The 19,488-nt window shown below is 38.5% G+C and overlaps 1 protein-coding gene across 4 annotated transcripts in view; it reads right to left on the bottom strand.

Moving 5' to 3' along the window:
- The window catches only part of cdk14 (cyclin dependent kinase 14), a 173,809-nt gene that overhangs the window by 110,078 nt on the left and 44,243 nt on the right, over nucleotides 1-19,488 (bottom strand). For 3 of the 4 annotated variants that reach the window (XM_008411053.2, XM_008411056.2, XM_008411054.2), the window contains 3 exons: nucleotides 12,800-13,045; nucleotides 4,161-4,255; nucleotides 1,079-1,158 (listed from right to left, as the gene is read on the bottom strand). In XM_008411053.2, the coding sequence (XP_008409275.1) occupies nucleotides 1,079-1,158; nucleotides 4,161-4,255; nucleotides 12,800-13,045 (421 nt within the window). Of the gene's footprint in view, nucleotides 1-1,078; nucleotides 1,159-4,160; nucleotides 4,256-12,799; nucleotides 13,046-13,186; nucleotides 13,211-19,488 lie in introns of those variants that run through there. The other variant, XM_017305273.1, reaches the window with a different exon arrangement.

Genomic DNA, 19,488 nt, shown 5'->3' with positions numbered 1-19,488 from the left:
GCCATTTGATTTGAGTATCGGCATATTGCATATTTGCTCATGTGATTCAAAACTAGCAAGGTAAAAGTGGTTAAAAATACTTGCAACTACTGAAACATATGCCAAATTAACTTGGATGAGTTTAGCTTTATCTTTTTGTGATGCATCGCTGTCTCCCTCCCTTGGTGACCCATCTGTTCTGAGTGCTGTTTATTGGCCATGTTGTGATTTGTTGCTGTAGTTGCTGCTGTTGTGGTTGGCCTTCTTGTTAGAGCATAGCAATCATATTAAAAATATAGCACATAAAAATAAATACTTTAAACGATTATAACTACAAATAAACATTATGAAATTACATAATTAAAATTTAATAATGTAAATACTTTGCTTGGATCAAATCAGTTCTATTATAGACGCACATGATGTGGATGAATCAGTGAATAAGGCTGTGTGACTCAAATGAAGAGATTTATTTTGGTGCAGCATTTTTGGTAAAAAAAAAAAACATCAGGAAAGATGAAAAATTATATTTACATGAAATTTACTGTAATCCAGAGCGGGATCACCGTGCATGTTTGGTTCCTACTGCACAGAGTGGGTCTCCCCTCTGCTCTGCTGCAGTCAGAAAGACAGCCTTGGTGTGTGTGAGGGGTTCTGCAGCTCAGAATACATTGCTGCTGCAGTATTACCAGGGCTTTCCCTTTTTAACCCCAGCCTTCAATAATCCTCAGAAAGTTACTAGATTTGTCTGTAGTTGCTTTTTTTTTAAAAAAAAGAAAAGAAACTCATTGGAGGTGTCAGAAAAGTTGCTAAATACAACTATGAAAACCTTAAACTATAAACTACAGCACAATTCCAGTTTTAACTCGTACAGTAGTGTATTTAAAATCATCAAATACTATTCTAATTTTACTTTCTATGCTGTTGAGAATGAAAATCCAAACACTTCAATTAAACATTACCGTGTCATTAAAGACTGTAAACGAGTCAACTTTAATTTTTTCAGACTTTGTTACCAGCTGTGGCCCTGAAGAGGGCTGGAGGAACATTTCCCTTACCCTCCTATGAGCAGGAAGATTCTGATTTTTTTTCCACTTACCCTCCCTTATGGCTGTGAAGGGTGTTCCTTCCTCCTCCTGCAGACGGATCACTTTCAGAGCCACCAGCTTCCCGTTCACCCTGTTGACAGCACAAAGAACAAAGTGCCATAATCTGCTGGATTTTCTTCATTATGTAGACAAACGAGACATTTCAAAGTCAACAATGCCTAAGAACAGAGAGAGGAGAGTTAAGTCAATAGAAAGTAATTTAGCAGCACTGGAGTGAGACTTGGGTACAAGGGCGCAGCACTACAGCTGAATGAAGCTCACCAATCAAAAGAGACACGAAATAACATCATCAGGAAGAAGATTAGAGGCTGCAGAGGTTTGTGCGTTTACAGCACCAGAACTTTTCATTTCTCGCAATTTAATTAGAAAAACCTAGGAGAAAAGCACTGAACCATTAAGAGAGGGGAAAATATTGTCCATTCTCTGGTAATTAAAATACAGGAATCTGCACTATGTGTGGGATTTTACATTAAAACCAGGTTCTGCGACTGTGATCAGCTTTTCATCGACTTTTGATTCAGTTACAGCAGCGGCATGCAAAATTAAACACATCATTGAATGCATGCCCAGATGAAAAAAAAGTATACTTTAGTATACTTCAAACATACTTAAATTTGTGAAAGTACACTTTAAGTATACTAAATATGAAGTGTACTACCTATAAGTATATCTGAAGTATACTAAAAATACACTTGTACCAATTTCGAAATTAGTACTTTAAACTCACTTAAACATAATTGTACCAAAATACACTTTTAATATATTAAATAAAAGTATACTTTAAGTGAACAAAATATGAATGAATATGTATGAATTTTTAAGTACCTTAATAATCTTTTACTATTTATTAAAATTGCATACAATAAAAAAAGGATAATCATGATGTTATTTTTAAGAAAGTATCCAATCAATTTTCAGATGTGTGATGTAAAACCTTATAATCAACGGCATTAGCTCCAGTTCACACTCCAGACCAGATGGTGGCGGTATTTCACATTTTCATTTATTTAAAAAAGCCACAAAGAGAAAAAAAAACTTGAAGCAGGGAAGATAACAGACATTGTTCAAATTTGCCGTTTTTACTCGCATATTGCCTTAAAAGTAGAGAGGGCCTTGACAATAGTTACTAATTTTGGTAAATTCAAGCTGGTGACGTCCTAGTCCGAGTTAGACGACAACACAACAGGACAACAACCGAGGGAAATGAAATGTGTGTCACAAAAGGAGCCCGGCGGGACGAAGGCTGCTAAGTGTTGCTAGCTGGTGGTAAGTTTGCTTATTAATTATCTTCATTTAATTATAAACAGTGCAGTAAAGATATATAACTTACGTTGGTTTCATAAATAATTGTTTTATCAATTTTATTGTGACTTCTATGATTATTGCAATAGGAATCATTCAGCTTCATGTTATAACTGCATGGAGGCTGTTTGTTGCGACTTATACTTTAATTCATGAACTTAACCTGGTTTTAATTAAACTCCATAAGACAGAGAGACTTTGATATTGTGAGGTGGTTGTTGTTCTAACTCGTTCATCAATGATTTTATCTTCAACATATGTTTGCAGTCTAACTAAGCAAATGAAGATGAAAGAAGAAGCCAGAGAAATCAGGTGTTAGAAAACCTAAAGACTTTTCTGTCTCAGAAGAAGCTCTGACTCTATCAGATCACCAACCAGCTCTAAGGATGAACCTCCACATTGTCTTCATGATGTAAGTTTGTTTTTTCAATGAGGAGCTAGCTACATTTTCAACATCAAAAACTGCTGTGTTACCAACACTAAGTGCTTAATAAACATGATTTTGATTTAAAGGTAACTGGAAAGATTTTTTCTCCTTGTTAATCTAACATTTATCTTTTTTTTTATTTGTTGTTGGCTTTCAGGGCCCTGTGATGGACTGGTGACCTGTCCAGGGTGAACCCTGCCTCTCATCTGATGRCTGCTGGAGATGGGCACCACCAGCCCCCCTCACCACCCTGCAAGGATCAGTGTGTTCAGATCATGGATGGAAAGATTTTAAGGTAGTTTGTCTCCTTAAGTCCACACTTAAAACAGCTTCATAGTTAATGCCAACATCAACTGATTCTATGACATTGTTGACTATGTTTTTCTACTTCTAACATAAACAGGCAAAGAAAACACCCAGAAATGTTTTCCCACCCCAGGCATCCGGTCCCAATCATCATCAGTTCTTATGATGTCACATACATGGCGAGTCCACAACGTCTTAAGTAAGTATTATTTTTTATTAGCCTTTTTTCTGTTCTCTTTAAATACAAATACTTTCTCTGTTTAATTGCTCCATTGTTCTTTTTTGTAGGTTCCTCTAAAGTGCAGTGAACGGGAATGTTCTGTTGTTGATCCTCACTGTCATGTTTTATTGTCACATTTAAATTTTTATGTTCATGTGTTCACTTTTGATGTGTAAACTGATCATTTATGTAAAGTTCATAAAGTTGTGAGAAAATTGGACAATTTTAAAATGTTGGTAATAAAACAAAATATTTGAATTATCTTGGGCATCTTGTGTAATTAATCTTCCATTGTAATTGTAGCCTAAAACAATGTAAGTACTGTAGTGGAGTTATAGTTACAAAATAGGTACGTAGGAATAAAGACTTTCACGAATAATTAAAATTGTAGTTTATTATCAATAGAAGGAAATCAAAAATAAAAATTAAGTAATTTAAATACATTACTAATATATTAATAGTATATTTAAAATATATTTGAAGTATATTAAATATATATTTTTAATTCTGAGACAATTATTACACTCAAAATATAATAATAAAGCTCTGAAATATATTTAAAAAGTATACTTTAAGTACACTTGAAGTTGTTCCAAAAAAGTATAGTATACTAAAATATACTATTAGTTGTAATTTAATACTATTTAAATACTATGAAAGTATACTAAGCACAAAATTAGTTGTTCCAAAATAGTACAGTTTAAGTACATCGATTAAAGTATATTAAAGTATGTTAAAATTTAGTATACTAAAGTATACTTTTTTTTCACCTGGGTGGGTGAAGGAAAACCAGGAGAAACATGAGATCAGTGCTTACTTGCTCTTTCCCTTGTAAACTGTTGCGTATGAGCCCTCGCCCAGCTTCTCCAGCTTCTCATAAGAGTCTGCCTTTCCAAACTTGGGGCTTGTGGGCTGAGTGAAAAAAGGAGAGACAGAAAATATTATTTAAATGGATCAATTCAGGAAAGAAGAGTAGAAACACCTCTGGGATAAAAAATAAAAAAAAGACATCGCAAGAGTTATTAAAATCCAAAGGTTCCACACTGCATCAGCAGGAAGGCGTCACTGGGAGGAGAAGTCTACTTAGCAAACTTTCTGAGAAGAGCCTTTTTTAAAGTTCCATTGAGCCTGTAACTTTCAGACACTTTTCACTGACAGCTGCTGAGAACTGCAGCTGTACGGCAGTAAGAACTTGAGATGAACAGCTTGAAATCTATCTGGTAAAAATCAGACCAGCAGAATCTAAACATTAACACATTACTCACTGAAACCAGTTAATCACCAGATGATCTTCCAGAAGAAATGGTCTGACTTATGCATGAAGATCTACGGAACCCCCTAGTGGATATGGGTGGCAATTTTTATTTCTTTTATTTGTTTTATTTATTGCATAAATATTAGTGTGCTCTTGCAATAAATCACATTTCAGCAACACAGCAGTTCAAAGTGCTTTACATCATGAAAATATATAAACACATTACATAACCTCCTACCTACCAGAAAAAGAAATATTGTCCAATCACCATTTTTTTTATTCCACAATCTTTGTAAGGTAATTAGAATACTGAAAACATTTTTTGGGAAAAAAAAGGTTTTAATTTTGAAATATGTGTACAGTGGACATCGGAACACCATACATTTGAAATTGAACCTTGATGGCAACCAGTTTGTCCCAAAAAAATATCCAAACATCAACATAAGAATGAATTTCACATTGACAAAACTGTCAATGTGAAATTCACATTGACACATTTTTTTTTTTGCTTTCCTGTAAATAATTGCTATGATACTTCAAAAAGCAATTCCCCTTCTTGGAAACACAAAGGAACACTTTGTGCACATCACATATGTTTTGCTTGTGCAGCCAGATCTGTGACTCCTTGACGCAATTGTTTGGTCCACCATCTTTTTAAGATGGATGGCACCATAGTGTCTCAGAGCTGCATTTGGCTGTGGTTTCCACTTTTGACGTGGAGGAGAGAAGTCATCTTCACTGTCACTTCTGATTTCTGTTTGGGCCCGAGTAATCAACTCCTCACCAAAGAGCAGTTTGAAGCTAAGCAACTTCAGTGGTTTCTTCCCCAGAAAATGGCAGTCACTCTTATACTGAAGCCATGAATTGGTGATTGCCAGGTCAAAAAAGTGGAAAACTGCACTCACTGTCCATTTCCGAGTGCGAGAAGCCATCCTGTAGAAACTCAACATTCTGTCAACCAAGTCCATGTCACCCATGTCGGTGTTGTACTCAGCAATTGCCAGTGGCCTTGACACCTGGACAAATCTTTTGTCTTTCTTGGACCATCTTCTGCGTGTGTCCTGAGGTTCAATGCCATAGGCAGAGGATGCCATGACAACTGGCCTGTTGTCCAACCATTTTATGACAGCAACTTCAGGAGGGCTTCGTCTGACAACCATCTCTGATTCATCTCTTCCTTTCTTTTTGAAGGTCTTATCCTCTATGATTTTACAGTCCTTTGAAATCCTGCTACTCATGAGCGTTCCAGTTCCTGTTAACCCTTTTGTCATCAGGGTATCAAGGAGGTTGGTTGTTGTAAAGAACCTGTCAAAGAACAGGTGGGTTCCTTGAGGAAGAGACTCTGCCAAATGAAGAACAGCTTGTTCTAAAATGCCATTTCCTCCTGTAATTTGGAAGGTATTCTTACATTGGTAGACTACAAAGTCCAAGACCAGACAAGTTGGTGTAGCCAAGACAAACACCTTCAATCCAGTTGGATGTGGTTTGGCTGGTATATACTGGCGCACTGGGCATCAACCAGTAAATGGAACCATTTGTTCATCAATGCACAATTTCCCTGTTCTAGGCAGACTCAAACATCCTTGCCATATTTTGGTCGAGTACAGTTGTGAAAACCAGTGACAGGCATTACATTTTGTCAAGTGTCATATTCAAAATCTTTAATGCTCATCAGGTCAGTCTGTCAGTCTTGATTTAAAGGAACTCCGTGTTTCAGCTGTTGTGCAGTTTTCTGGAAGTTTGTTACAAATTTGAGGTGCATGGAAGCTGAATGCTGCTCAAATGACTTTTTAGTCACTTTACATCTTTCTAATTATGAACAATAATGTTTCAGGAACAATGTATGTTTTTAGGCTTATTCAGCATACTTCCACCGTGCCTTATTAACGAGTTTTTAAGCAGTTTCCATATATGTGCCTATAAAAACCCTAAGCCAAGCTCAGCATAATGTCTCTTCCATCCACATCCATAGCTGGGCTGCAGGCCGTTGTTCCCACCAGATACCCCCCTTCCACCTTATGCCCCTCCCACCCCCTCTTGTTATCTCTCTGCTCTCTGCAGAGCTAATAAGCTCTGCATTTCTCAGAGGTTTTCTAAACAAATTACATTTTCTCCAGGGATCAAGCAGGAAGTGAAACTCTATCTGTTCACTAAACTCAAAAAGTAGGATGCAGCCAACCTCTCCTCTTCTTCAGATTAACTATAAAGCATTCCCCTTTTCATTCCAAAATGTAGTGAAGACAGATCCTGAATTTGAAGAAGGCAAATCTGCTTTTCTAGCAAAACAAACCAAATATTACTGAAAAGGAAAATGATACACTGAATAATAATTCTTGCACAACAAAATTCTATATTATCCCACAGGTCAAACTACGTAAAAGTACATTAGCTTACAATGGATTTTTCAAGGTTTTCAAGTTGACTGGAACAAAATGAAGGCTGCACAGTAGCGCAGTTGGTAGAGCTGTTGCCTTGCAGCAAGAAGGTTCTGGGTTTGATTCCCGGCCCCGGTCTTTCTGCATGGAGTTTGCATGTTCTCCCTGTGCATGGTGGGTTTTCTCCGGGTACTCCGGTTTCCTCCCACAGTCCAAAAACATGACTGTCAGGTTAATTGGCCTCTCCAAATTACCCCTAGGTGTGAGTGTGTGTGTGTGGTTGTTTGTCCTGTGTGTCTCTGAGTTGCCCTGTAACAGACTGGCGACCTGTCCAGGGTGTACCCTGCCTCTCGCCCGGAATGTTAGCTGGAGATGGGCACCAGCAACCCTCCTGACCCCACTGAGGGACAAGGGTGTAAAGAAAATGGATGGATGGATGGATGGAACAAAATTAACAGTTGAAACCAAAAATCCAGCAAGAAACAATGACAATTTCTCCTGTTTCATTCAAGTACATTTGTTATTATGTACCTTGCTTATACATCTTTGCTTATTTTGCCATTTTTGATGAGTTTGTTGATAATTGTTTGCATTTCTTGCTGTAGCTCTTAGAAAACACTTCTGTGTTAAACCTGGTAGTGGAAATGCCCCATAAATTCTGACCAATTGATAGCAATTTTACTAGGGTACTTAATTATGAAATGTTGGTTGAAATTCAAACATGTTGAACCTCTTGAACAGAACACCTGTGTAGGGCACAATTTACAGATTTTCATAATTTGGCTGAAACAATTAATTTGTGTCTCTGGCAGGAAATCAATCAACCTTCATGTCTGTCCTATTAAGTCTTGTTTGTGTTCATATTTATTAGGTCGTTCATACTGAGAGCTAAATTAAAAAAGGAATCCTATATAAAAGCAGAAAATCTAATTTGCATGATTAGGAAATGCATGTTTGTTTCAGTTAAGCTCAGGAGGAAAACAGCATGCTATAAATTGGATATAGACAAAAGAATAACGGATCAGCTAAAGCTGAGAGAAATCAAACAAAACTGGTGATCAGATTCAAATCAAAACCGACACAGATTCAGAATACATGCTTCAGATTGATGTTTGTATGACGGAGGAGCCGTCACGAGCCGGGACTTAATTATGAGACCGTGTCAGCATGCGAGCACGCCCACACACACATACACAATCACTAACTTACTTTTTGTTGCAACTTAAGCTGACGCGATGGAGTTTGCATGTTCTCCCTGTGCATGGTGGGTTTTCTCCGGGTACTCTGGTTTCCTCCCACATTCCACAAACATGACTGTCAGGTTAATTGGTCTGTCTAAAATTGCCCCTACCGTAGGTGTGAGTGTGTGTGCATGGTTGTTTGTCCTGTGTGTCTCTGTGTTGCCCTGCGACAGACTGGCGACCTGTCCAGGGTGACCCCCGCCTCTCGCCCGGAACGTTAGCTGGAGATGGGCACCAGCAACCCTCCCGACCCCACTAAGGGACAAGGGTGCAAGAAAATGGATGGATGGATATTTTTATTTTTTTTTACTTGAGTTAGAAGTAATTGTTTAGTTGTTTTTGCTTGCTTGTTTTTTGCTGTGGGCGGAGCCAGTGGCTTTAAAAGCAGGGCTATGTTCCACTTTGAATCAGGCTGAGGTTAGACTCCTGAGAAGTCATACTGAAGGTGATGGACTTTTGCATTTGTTTGATTTTAACCTGTCTGGGGCATCCTTTGTACATGTTCTGCACCTCTCCAAGTTGTTCACCTGAAGAAAAGCTTAATAAATTTCACTAAAGAGATCTCTGGCCCTGGGCAGTCATTTTTGTTTGTCCAAGTCATAAGAGAACCCCGTCACAGTTTGTAATTATATAAGGAAATGCACCTTTAAATAGTCAATAATAATTGACTAAAAAGGAATTGGCTTCCGGATTAAATAACATGCATTTCTCTTAAGAATACGTCATTTTAGCATTATTTACAGGTAAATGTAATCATTTTGTGACAGAGATGCAATTTTTTTGTCCAGTTTTCATAAACCTATGACCCACTAATACTGATTATGATTATAGCTGATTTCAATTTCTCTTCAAAACCTAAAATGTACAAGAATCAGAGCTAATATCATTAAAATTATATCACCCAAACTGTAATAGCTATTGAACTTGAAATATTACAAAAACACTGCACTCTTTGTGCATACCCCATATGTTGTAATTTTTAATAACTTTGTTTCCCTCTAACTTCATTCAACCTCACTAATAATGAAAACGTACATTCCTGTTCTCAGAACTGCACCCACATAAAAAATAGCGGTCAGATATCCAGATGTAAATGTAAATACTTAAAATTTATCTGTAAAGTTTTTTTTGTGCTTAATTTTTCAGACTTTTCAGTATACTCCTGTTAGTGAAATAAGTTAACTTTAAAGTAAAAAATGGTGAATGTAACAGAGAGGAATTCTGAAGAAGAAACAATCCAGGTGGAGCCAATATAACAAGCAAACCTGTCAGTCCACCTTTACCAAGAAAAAGGTTGACTGACAAAACGTCAAAGCTCTACAGTTAAACTCTAATCTCATTTTTAATAGAACACAACTGTCCAGCAGTCATAACCAACAAATTCTTGAAATAGTTATTGCAACATTTTGAGAAAACAACTTTCAGCTTTCACCAGATAGAAACGTCGGCTTCCCGCTGCTCTTCAGAGATGCAGTTAACTTCATATTAAGGGCTGACAAAGTCTGGAAAACTCATTTATTACATTTCTCTTTGACATGTTACAACTGTAGTTAAGAAAGAGCCTATTTGGATAAACCTTATCAAAACCTAGCTGTCTGTAGTGCACACACCGTGGAGTCCATGTTACTTTGGGAGCAACATGTTTGCCTTTCTTCATTCTTTAAACCAGAAAACTGAAGGCATGTTCCCTAATCATTCAACTTGAAAGTCTGCGCCTGCTGAGCCATCACCACACACTCCCCACAGAGTAATAATCAAGGCAGAGTGTGTCCACGTCTTGGCATACACCTGTTATACATGCAATCACAACATGTTGACTTTGTCCTGCAAAGGATGCGGAGCTCACAGAAAGGGTTTGAGAAGCAAGGCAGCATTAAGTAATAATAATTACGCTTAAAAACCAAGTCTTCATGGGCTGCTCTTCACTCAAGATTTCAGATTTTTGTTCATATTTTAAATCTATTGTTTTATAATTGATGTGTTTTAAGGCAACTTCTCAAGCACTCTAGAGCTACATGATGGAAAAGTCTAAAGAAATCAGCCAAGATACTGAGAAGGGAATTGTTGAGCTCCAAAACTCTAAAATCTGAAATAGGGGGATGGAGGTCAACCTGGCTTCCTCCGCCATCCCATAATGAGCAGAGGATGATGTTGAAGCCACTGTATGTCCCGAGTCGTCGGGAAAGAACACAGTCCGGAAAGATTGCATTGCAACATCAGGCAAAATGTTAAAAATGGACACAAACTTGTCTTCCAAATGACAACGACCCTCTGGAAATCAAATCACAAAATTATGTACAAAGTATCTTAAAGACAACAAACACAATGTTCTGGAGTGGCCATCAGAAAATCTTGTTCTCAATTCCATAGAACATTTGTGAGCAAAAGTGAAAAGGTCTGTGTGTGAGCAAGGAGACCAACAAACCTGACCTGCTTTCCAACCATTTCCATGAGGAAATGGTTGGAAACCTCAGAGATTTCAAGAAAGTTAAAATGATTCTCTGAGATGTTTTGGGAGTCCTAACTGACATAAACAGGAAATGAAACGTTATGTCTTCTTTTGCTGTTTATGTAAACATCTGGCTTTAACTGTGTGCAAATCATATACATGTACTTGAGTGAATATGAAGGAGTTGCATTGCAAGCTTTGCTTTGCTTGTTGTAGCCGTACAAGATGGGACTGAGAGTCCAACAGAGGAGCATGGTGATAATTGTTCTATATTTAAATAGTTTGTTGAAGGGCAAATACAAAATGACTAATTGTGAACAAAAGAAAAAGCCTCCCAAAAGCAAAAAGCTGTGTTTCCATGGCAACACCAACATTACTGTTGACTGCTCTCTCGCCCATTGTTGATCAAACAGAAGTGACTGCTCATCGGCAGCATTCCAGATGGTGTTCTCTCTTTCCTCTTGTTCCTGTTAGGACGGTGGAAATTGTGGACCTGGCAGCAGAGTACGATCACTTCTTGTTTTTAATGCAGGGGAATACTCATCTCAAATACATCATAATTACACTAAATAGAGTCACTCTGCTACATTACGAGTTTTTATTTGCAGGTGTTGAATTGAAAGAAGATCAGTTTGGCGTTTCATTTTATTTAAGGAAGCATGGTGCAGAGCGCTCACTTTGTAAAACTAATACGGGGCAAAATAAATTATTCACCAAGGCTAAAAATATGTTTCAATGCAGGTAAGACAGGAACAGTCTTTAGTTATATGGCCATTCAGCCCTCTTCTATTGAGGTCCCCATTCAAAATAGATACAAAACTAAGTGCAACCTGGACTCGAGCGGTTCATTTTTCAGAACAATAAAAATGATCAGGTATTTATTGGGTTGTAGAGCTATTTCAACATGAACTTAAGTACAAAAGTAGAACAATATCAGACTCTACAGGTCTCAGTTAGTGTTATAAATGTGAAAGTTTATGACAGGACAATTAGGAAAAACAAAACATGGATGGTTTGTTAGGAAGAGCAGACAGGAGAAAGCGCTCTTTCCAAAAACAGAGCAGCATACTTATGGTGCATTCACACCAGCCCTCTTTATTCCACTTTAATCAAACTGGTTTGTTTGCTCAAAAAGTTCAGTTGGTTTGAGGAAGTGTTAATGCTCTATTGAATTCTGATGTGGAAAACAAAAAAGCAAATTGTGGTCCACCAACAATCCTAAGTCTGGGTTCAGTTGAAGTAAACTCTAATTACATATGTGAACGCCAAGTGGATCGGAGACCACTCCAAAATCAGGAAGCTGGCTACAGCGCAGGGTATTCTGGGTAAATACAACCAAAATAAATATGCAAGTCAAGCATCAGATGAGTGAAATCCTACAACCGCTAAAATCTGATGTCGTTCCATTTATATTTATATTTCAGTATCTTCTTCAGACAGGCAAGGGGGTAAACAGATTTTTCAAAAGGTTTGGTTCATTTGACACATTGCAGTGTGAAAGAGAACCACAGCAGCTGGAAATGGAATAAATGTTTGGGTTCCAACTAGAACCAAGTCTACTTTACTATCAGGGGTGAAAATGCCTTTACAGAGGAGCGGCAACAGCAAAGGACTAGATTAGCAGAGTTTGCCAATGACTGATGGTGTCATCCAGGAAATGATACTGTGAAATATTGCCTCTGCTACCCAGATACTGAGCAACTTAACAGCAGCCCTTCTTCAGTCTTCTTCAGATGTGTAACTATACTACTCTGTACCACAGTTTCTTCCTGCCCACAGCATCACCATCCTCAACAACTCTTTGAAGATAATAGGAAAATAAGAGGGATGACGTTTAATTTCCCTTTGGGATAAGTTAAGTATTTTTGAACTGAATACTACCTGTGAAGTTTCAAGGCATTTGTTTGGAAATGGTTCAAGACCCATCAGCGTTTCAACACATCTGAGAAGCAACAGCATAAATATGTGAAACATACTGTTTCACGTATTTGGCAAAAACCATACTGTTTCATATATTCCTGTTTAAATAAGTAAAGCATATTTTTCATTTTATGGTCATTCACTTAGCATTTCTGAAAACAAATGGCCCATAACAATAGCTGGTCATTAATAACACCAAAGCAGAAGTACACTTACAGAACTTGGGCTGGAGTGTCTGCGCAGTTTGGGCGACTCTTTCCCAGTAGACGAGCTCTTGGCGGTAATGCAGGCATTGTTTTCCGAGTGGACCCTCTTCACCTGGCTGGCAGGCTTCTCAAACGGGTCGAAGCCGCTCTGCGTGCGCTGAACTCTCACCTTCTTGTCCTCAGGGATGGTGTCCAGGGGCTTGATGACCGAGTCTGTTCCCTGGCAGCCGCGTGTGGACATCTTTGTGACACATATCTGTCAAAATGGGGACGTGGAGAAGAAGACGAAAAGCAGGGTGAGGATGAACATAATCAATGTCAATAGTAAATAGCGATTAACCTGACTGTAAGTCTGTCTTCCACATCCTGTGTGAGTCTGGGTCTGTCTCTCTGCTACCTTTCTGTTAGAATGGGAGCCTTTTATCTGCATCTCTCCTGCCTCTGAACAAAACAGCTTCAGTCAGCCGTCAGCTCTGCGGAATACGTGGCTGCCGCTGTTCCCAAACATTCACACGTCTCCGCCTTATCACTGACACACATCTACAAACCCATGGAGTACCATCACACATTAATGCTGCAGAGCTTCCAACAAGGCCATCATGATCAGGAACTCACCGTCTGCACAATCCCAACCTGTTTTAATTACAAGGCATCTTACCAGTGGCTGTTGCACGGCGGACTCTGTAAATTGGACATAAAGGACTCAGGCGGCATGACATGTTTGCCATGGCTCCCTTAAGATTAAATATTTAAGCCTGGGCTCCCCAGCAGGAACTTCTAATTACTCTAGCACACAAGCAGGAGTCATCTTGCAGCTCACTGGTTTGTTCTTTAACATCACCCAGAATCTTTTGGACAAAATGAAGAGTTTCTCAAATAAATGTTCTCACACTTAAATATGCCTGAAATCTGCATAAAAAAACAATAGGGCCACATGTACATGCAGCAAAAACTGATGAGGAGGTTCCTTCATTGCTGACTATTAGTGTGTCATAGTTGCAGGTTCTCTCATATGGGTTGAAGGCGCAACCAAATAGGAGAAAAACAAGTCCATAAGCATAGTAATCGGAGGAGAATGTGTAGTTCTCAGTTTTATCATTAAGGTCTTAATCCTGATTATTTTATTATAATGAAATTTAAAAAGATGGCATGAATATGTGGTTTTGTTTAAGACAAATGCCTATGTTTTTTTCTGGTGTCAATGGAGCTGACCAGGTGATGGCCAGAAAACTTCCTATAATCACAATGCAGAAGAGTCGAAGCAACTATTGCACTGCATATTAAGCTCTGTGGATTAATGAGGAAATTTCGTTTAGGCAAATTTGTTGGCAAAGTTAGGAGAGATTTATTTTTGCCAATACAGTGGACTCCCACGACCAGCTGAACTCAGAATACTTGAGATTCCCTCAGAAAACACTTTTACCTCCTCCATTAAACCGTTGCAACACTGCCACAGAAGCTAACATCCACTGTCTTTCTGATTTCCGGTAATGGGGGAATAGCCAATCATCTTCTAAGAAAATGAATAGGACTCCTGGATTGGCTGCTCTGCAAATGCACTGCATCTAGCTTTTCAGCTTCCTTATGTGCAGGTTCTTTAGAATATTTTCGATATGCTCAATGATAAAAAAAAAAACAATGGCAAATTTTATGCAAATAATTTGGAGTTACGTTCCACAGAAAGACCTCTGAATACAGAACCACAAATAGGCAAGTGTCCAAACTCTATATCGTTCATGTTTACTGCAAATGATGACAAATAATTATTTGAATTTGAAAAGTATTCCAAAACTATTATTGTATTTCTGCAATTATTAATTCCTGTGGCCTTAAATATGAAGTCACTTGAGCATTAGGCAGTTAGTTATGCCTGTCTGATCCCTCTGTGTTTGTGTTCCTCAACCTACAACACACATACATAAATTCTTTGTAGCTTCACAACGACGTTACAATTACTTCCATACATTTTTCACTCATTTCTATAGTCTTACCGTAATCCTAACCATTAACTGTACAAGCCTAACTCCAAACCAAACATGGACTAAATTCACACCTTAGTCCTAACCAGTGGCGCAAAAAGTGGGTATGCAGCGTATGCAATGCATAGGGGCGCAGCACCAGAGGGGGCGCCAAAACCCAGTCTGGAGGGTGCGGCCCACCAATGATGTTTTCCCATACACTTCAGCGCGCCTTACGCTCCTTCACCTCACGCACATAAGGAAAATGTAGCGAGGTTTACCCTTCAGGTTGAAGGAGCGAGTGAGCTTCGCTCCGTCAACCTGACATTCCTTGCCGGGGAGGGGGCGCCGATTTATGTTTTTGCATCCACCTAAATAATGTGTTGCGCCACTGGTCCTAACCCTAACACAAAAATAGCTCTTCTTTTTATGGGGCCTGGGTATTGGGCCCTATAAGGAGCAGTGGGTCCTCACAATGTGCTATTTGTTGAAAAGATGGGCTGTACAACATATTAAATGCAAGACCACACACACACACACACACGCACACACACACACGCACACAAGCAGACATGCACGCACACACGCGCACACACACACACACCCCCACACACACACACGCAGACATGCACGCACACACATGCACACACACACCCCCCCACACACACACGCACACACGCAGACATGCACACACACACTCGCACGGCTCAAAAAAAATTATCTCCATTTCCCTAAGAATGTCTCATACGGCACAAACTATTGGACAATTGGTATTAGTGTGGCCAGAGCATATGACACAGTAGCATTTTTTAAAATGTTTTTATTATTATCATTATTATTTACTCAAATGCATAGACAATTATTGGACACAAAATTACTATCCAACAATGAAAATTAATCTGCAGTTGAATATTTTAAATACTGACATATAGTCAGTATTTACAGCCAATGAGCATGCAAATCAGAGGCAAGAGACACACAAAGAAACATGACAGGAGAACAGAACAGACTGACTCTGTCACCACAGCTCTTGTCCACATCATGCATGACCTTAGCGACAGCAGCTGTCATCTGGATCTAGCCAACAAAAGCTAATGTCTTCATTTAAGGCCTATCACACTATGAGCCATCAATACTTAATGAGAGTGTGAGAAGAAGACTCATTCCAAGAAATTCAAAACAGAGGATCACCAGAACAAAAGCTCCACGACACAAAACAACATCACTGCAGTTCCTAAAACAAATTCTGATTAAACAGAGACAAGCGTCGTTCCTGTTGGAGACTGAAACAGCCAGAAGAAAGGGTCGACTGTCTTACCACAATTTAAATATTAACCAATGACACAGCTTCAGCCTGGCAGATTCTGTTTCAAACATCCACACAGAAACTGTAAAGTCTTTCAGGAGGTGGAGGTTTAACTTTACTTACTGGCATTATTTTATTCAACTTTATTACTACTATTCTACTGAATAATAAAAGATGTGACTGTCCTCTTGCACAGTGGAATTTTCTGATTATTTTTTCGGTCCAAAATATTCTTTAATCACTTCCTGTGCACTCATTCTGAATAGTTTGCATATTGGGAACAAGGGTGTGGAAATTGGTTTTCTGCTATTTTCATAATGGATGTGATGCTTCTGTGATGACATTGCCATCTAGATTTATTTTATGACATTTTTCTTAAAAGATAAAGGAATGAACTGATCACGTGGGAATAAAAATTCTGAATTTCAATAGTGCCACCAAGTGGTCATGTAACTGTTAGCCAAATAATAAGAGACCAGGTCTCCCTTTCATGCTCTAGGACCCAGTATGTCAACTTTAGTGGATCCTTATCAGCACAGAGAGCACAGACTGAGCTTAGGTAATATTATTGACTCTGATAGGTGAATCATACTGGTGCATGTGTGATATTCACAGTGTGTGTAATAGAATGTGTAGACATCCATCCTGTGGCATCTATACTAGAGTGTTACATTTAGAGTTAAATGATGGTGAAGTGTTTACTATGACATCATGTCTTCCTAAGTCACTGAAACAAAAGGCAGATACACAGTAATGTGACCTGGGCCTAATTGAAGAAGTGCATCTATAAAACAAAAACAAGAAACATTTAATTGTTAATATTTTTCAAGTTTTCCTTTTACTCTCCAACAATAGAAAGTTTGTCTTTTACTGCAACAGTCATTGTGAAAGGCTAGTACAGTATAAACAAAGTCATGTAGTATTTACAGTTCCTGTCAAAATTGCTAAAAGTGTGATTGTGTTTGATATTTTTTGTTGAAATGGTCTACCAGTAGCTAGAACATGATCAGGCTAATGTTACTGATCCCAGTTTGCACTGTAAGGATGCTTGGAAAGCCTTGTGTGTTCGGTTTCCTAGAAAGTGTCAAAGTGTCCTCTAAAGCAGGGGTCCCCAAACTTTGTCCTGTGAGGGCCACATAACTTTTCCCTTCTCTGGTGGGGGGCCGGAGTCAGTTTATAACAGAAAAAGTGTGACGATTGCAGCAGTGCCTACATGTAAAAATATATTGTTTTCCAGAAAGCACAATCAAATAACCCTCTCTGGGTTCTTCACAGAAAAAATCCAGGAAATAGCACTATTTATGAAATAAATACTGTATTTTCCGGACTATAAGCCACAGATATCTCTGCCGCTCCAGCGATGCAGCAGAGGGGGGCGGACACCCAAAATTTGAGTCATAACAGGTCAATTGAATATCACATTTATTACGGATGAAAAAGAAAACGTTGCCAAGTTTAGATTTAACAGAACTGATTACGGTAGTTTCCGAACGGTAACTGTAACAGTAAAAGTGCTGATCCTTCGTGTTGCTACTAGCATGTGCTAAATGAAAATAGGCGCTTTCTTCTTCTTCTTTAGATTTCAACGGCAGCTTGCATCCATTATTGTTGCACTACTGCCATCTACTGGATCCTAATATCTATGCCTCAAATTCTCATAATGATCCCAGTATWATTTAAAAAAACTGAAAAATCTTCTTKTTCCCCTCAATGCTATTTAACTGATCAACAACATTCTCAAATTTCAATTCCCTATTAAAAAGGAATTCTGTTTTAATGGGMACTTTCTTCTTTTATTTCCCATGTTGACTTCCAACGATTCACTTCCTGCTAAASAGCCCCTGGTGGTTGAAGAAAAATCCACATATAAGCCRCATGGTTCAAAGCTTAGGAAAAAAGTAGCGGCTTATAGTCCGGAAAATAYGGTATATGAAAAAAATCGAAATGCTCTCTGGTATTGTTCAGGGGGCCGGACCAAATGTGGAGGAGGGCCGGATCCGGCCCGCGTACCGTAGTTTGGGGACCACAGAGTTAAAACATTTTTCAACCACATAAAATGACTATGTTCCTCTTCTTTTTTATCTACAGGGTGTGTTAAAAATGATAAAAAGTCACTGCAGCAAAAATGCAAAATATCCCTTGGATTAATTTATATCATTTTTTTTCTGTCAGGCTCTTAATGAAAGTGCCTCAGAGGGGAAAGTCACATTGGGTTTGATGTCTGGCCAATGGAACTCAAGGATATGGGACACCAGGACTGAGTCCAAATTGGAAACACCAGTATTTTACAATAAAACAAATGTGGAGGTGGGCCGGATCCGGCCCGCGGGCCATAGTTTGGGGACCACTGCTCTAAAGTATCCCTTCACCTCACTCTTCCTTACCCCACTACATCTGTTGGCAAGTCAGCGTAAACCTGCTTTCTTTTTCCTACATGTGTCAGTGGATGATAATATTAGCACACACAGTAGCATTATGGTGACAGATTCAGCACAGGGACGTGTCACATCCAGAAGAGCTGCGATAGATCCAAATCCCACAGAGATGTTATGCATGGCTGCCTTTTTCAGACTCAAGTCAGCCCTAAAAAGCAATGTCAGCCACCAAGGTCAAAAAACTATTTCTTCTTTAATCTAGAATCATTGTTTTGCTCTCTCCAAAAACAAACCATACTGGTATAGAGAAAAGGACAAAATAATGTGAAAGATAAAGAAAACAAGTTTCTTTAATATTCACAGGGTCAAAATTAAATATCAGAGATGCACCAACTAAAATGTAATTGATTGATACAGATTTTGGCATTTCTTTCTGGTATGAACAGATGATTCTGAATTTGGCCAATGCAGATTAATGTTTATTTTATATTTTTTTTATTTACAGGTATTGTTAAAAACCTCTTTGGCTCACAATTTGATTTGTTGTTGATTTGATGTTGATTTAAATAATTCAATAATGAATGAATAATATACAAATAATTATTTGGATTATATATTAATATTTTTATGCATAACTTTTTTATTATTCTTGCCTAGTATATTACTTTAACAGTGTATTAACATTTTTGAGCAGCAACATCTGAAACAGGCTCAATGTGAAGTACAAAGTAAAAGAAAACACATTGTTGTAACGGAAAATTATAAATTGAAGTGACTCCGTTGCTTACTCCTTAACTAAGATAATTCATAACATTTTTTGAATTATCATTTTTAAGCATATTTGAAAAATACTGCCATTCTGACCGCCCTGCGACAGACAGGCGACCTGTCCAGGGTGACCCCGCCTCTCCCCCGGAACGTTAGCTGGAGAGGCACCAGCAACCCTCCAGACCCCACTAAGGGATGAGGGTGTAAAGAAAATGGATGGATGGATGGATGGATGGATGGATGGATGGATGGATGGATGGATGGATGGATGGATGGATGGATGGATGGATGG

The sequence above is a fragment of the Poecilia reticulata genome, linkage group LG6 (genome assembly GCF_000633615.1).
Source record: "Poecilia reticulata strain Guanapo linkage group LG6, Guppy_female_1.0+MT, whole genome shotgun sequence".
Lineage (NCBI taxonomy): Eukaryota > Metazoa > Chordata > Actinopteri > Cyprinodontiformes > Poeciliidae > Poecilia > Poecilia reticulata.
The sequence above is the reverse complement of the archived record's forward strand: the minus strand, read 5'-3'. Positions and strand labels throughout refer to the sequence as shown.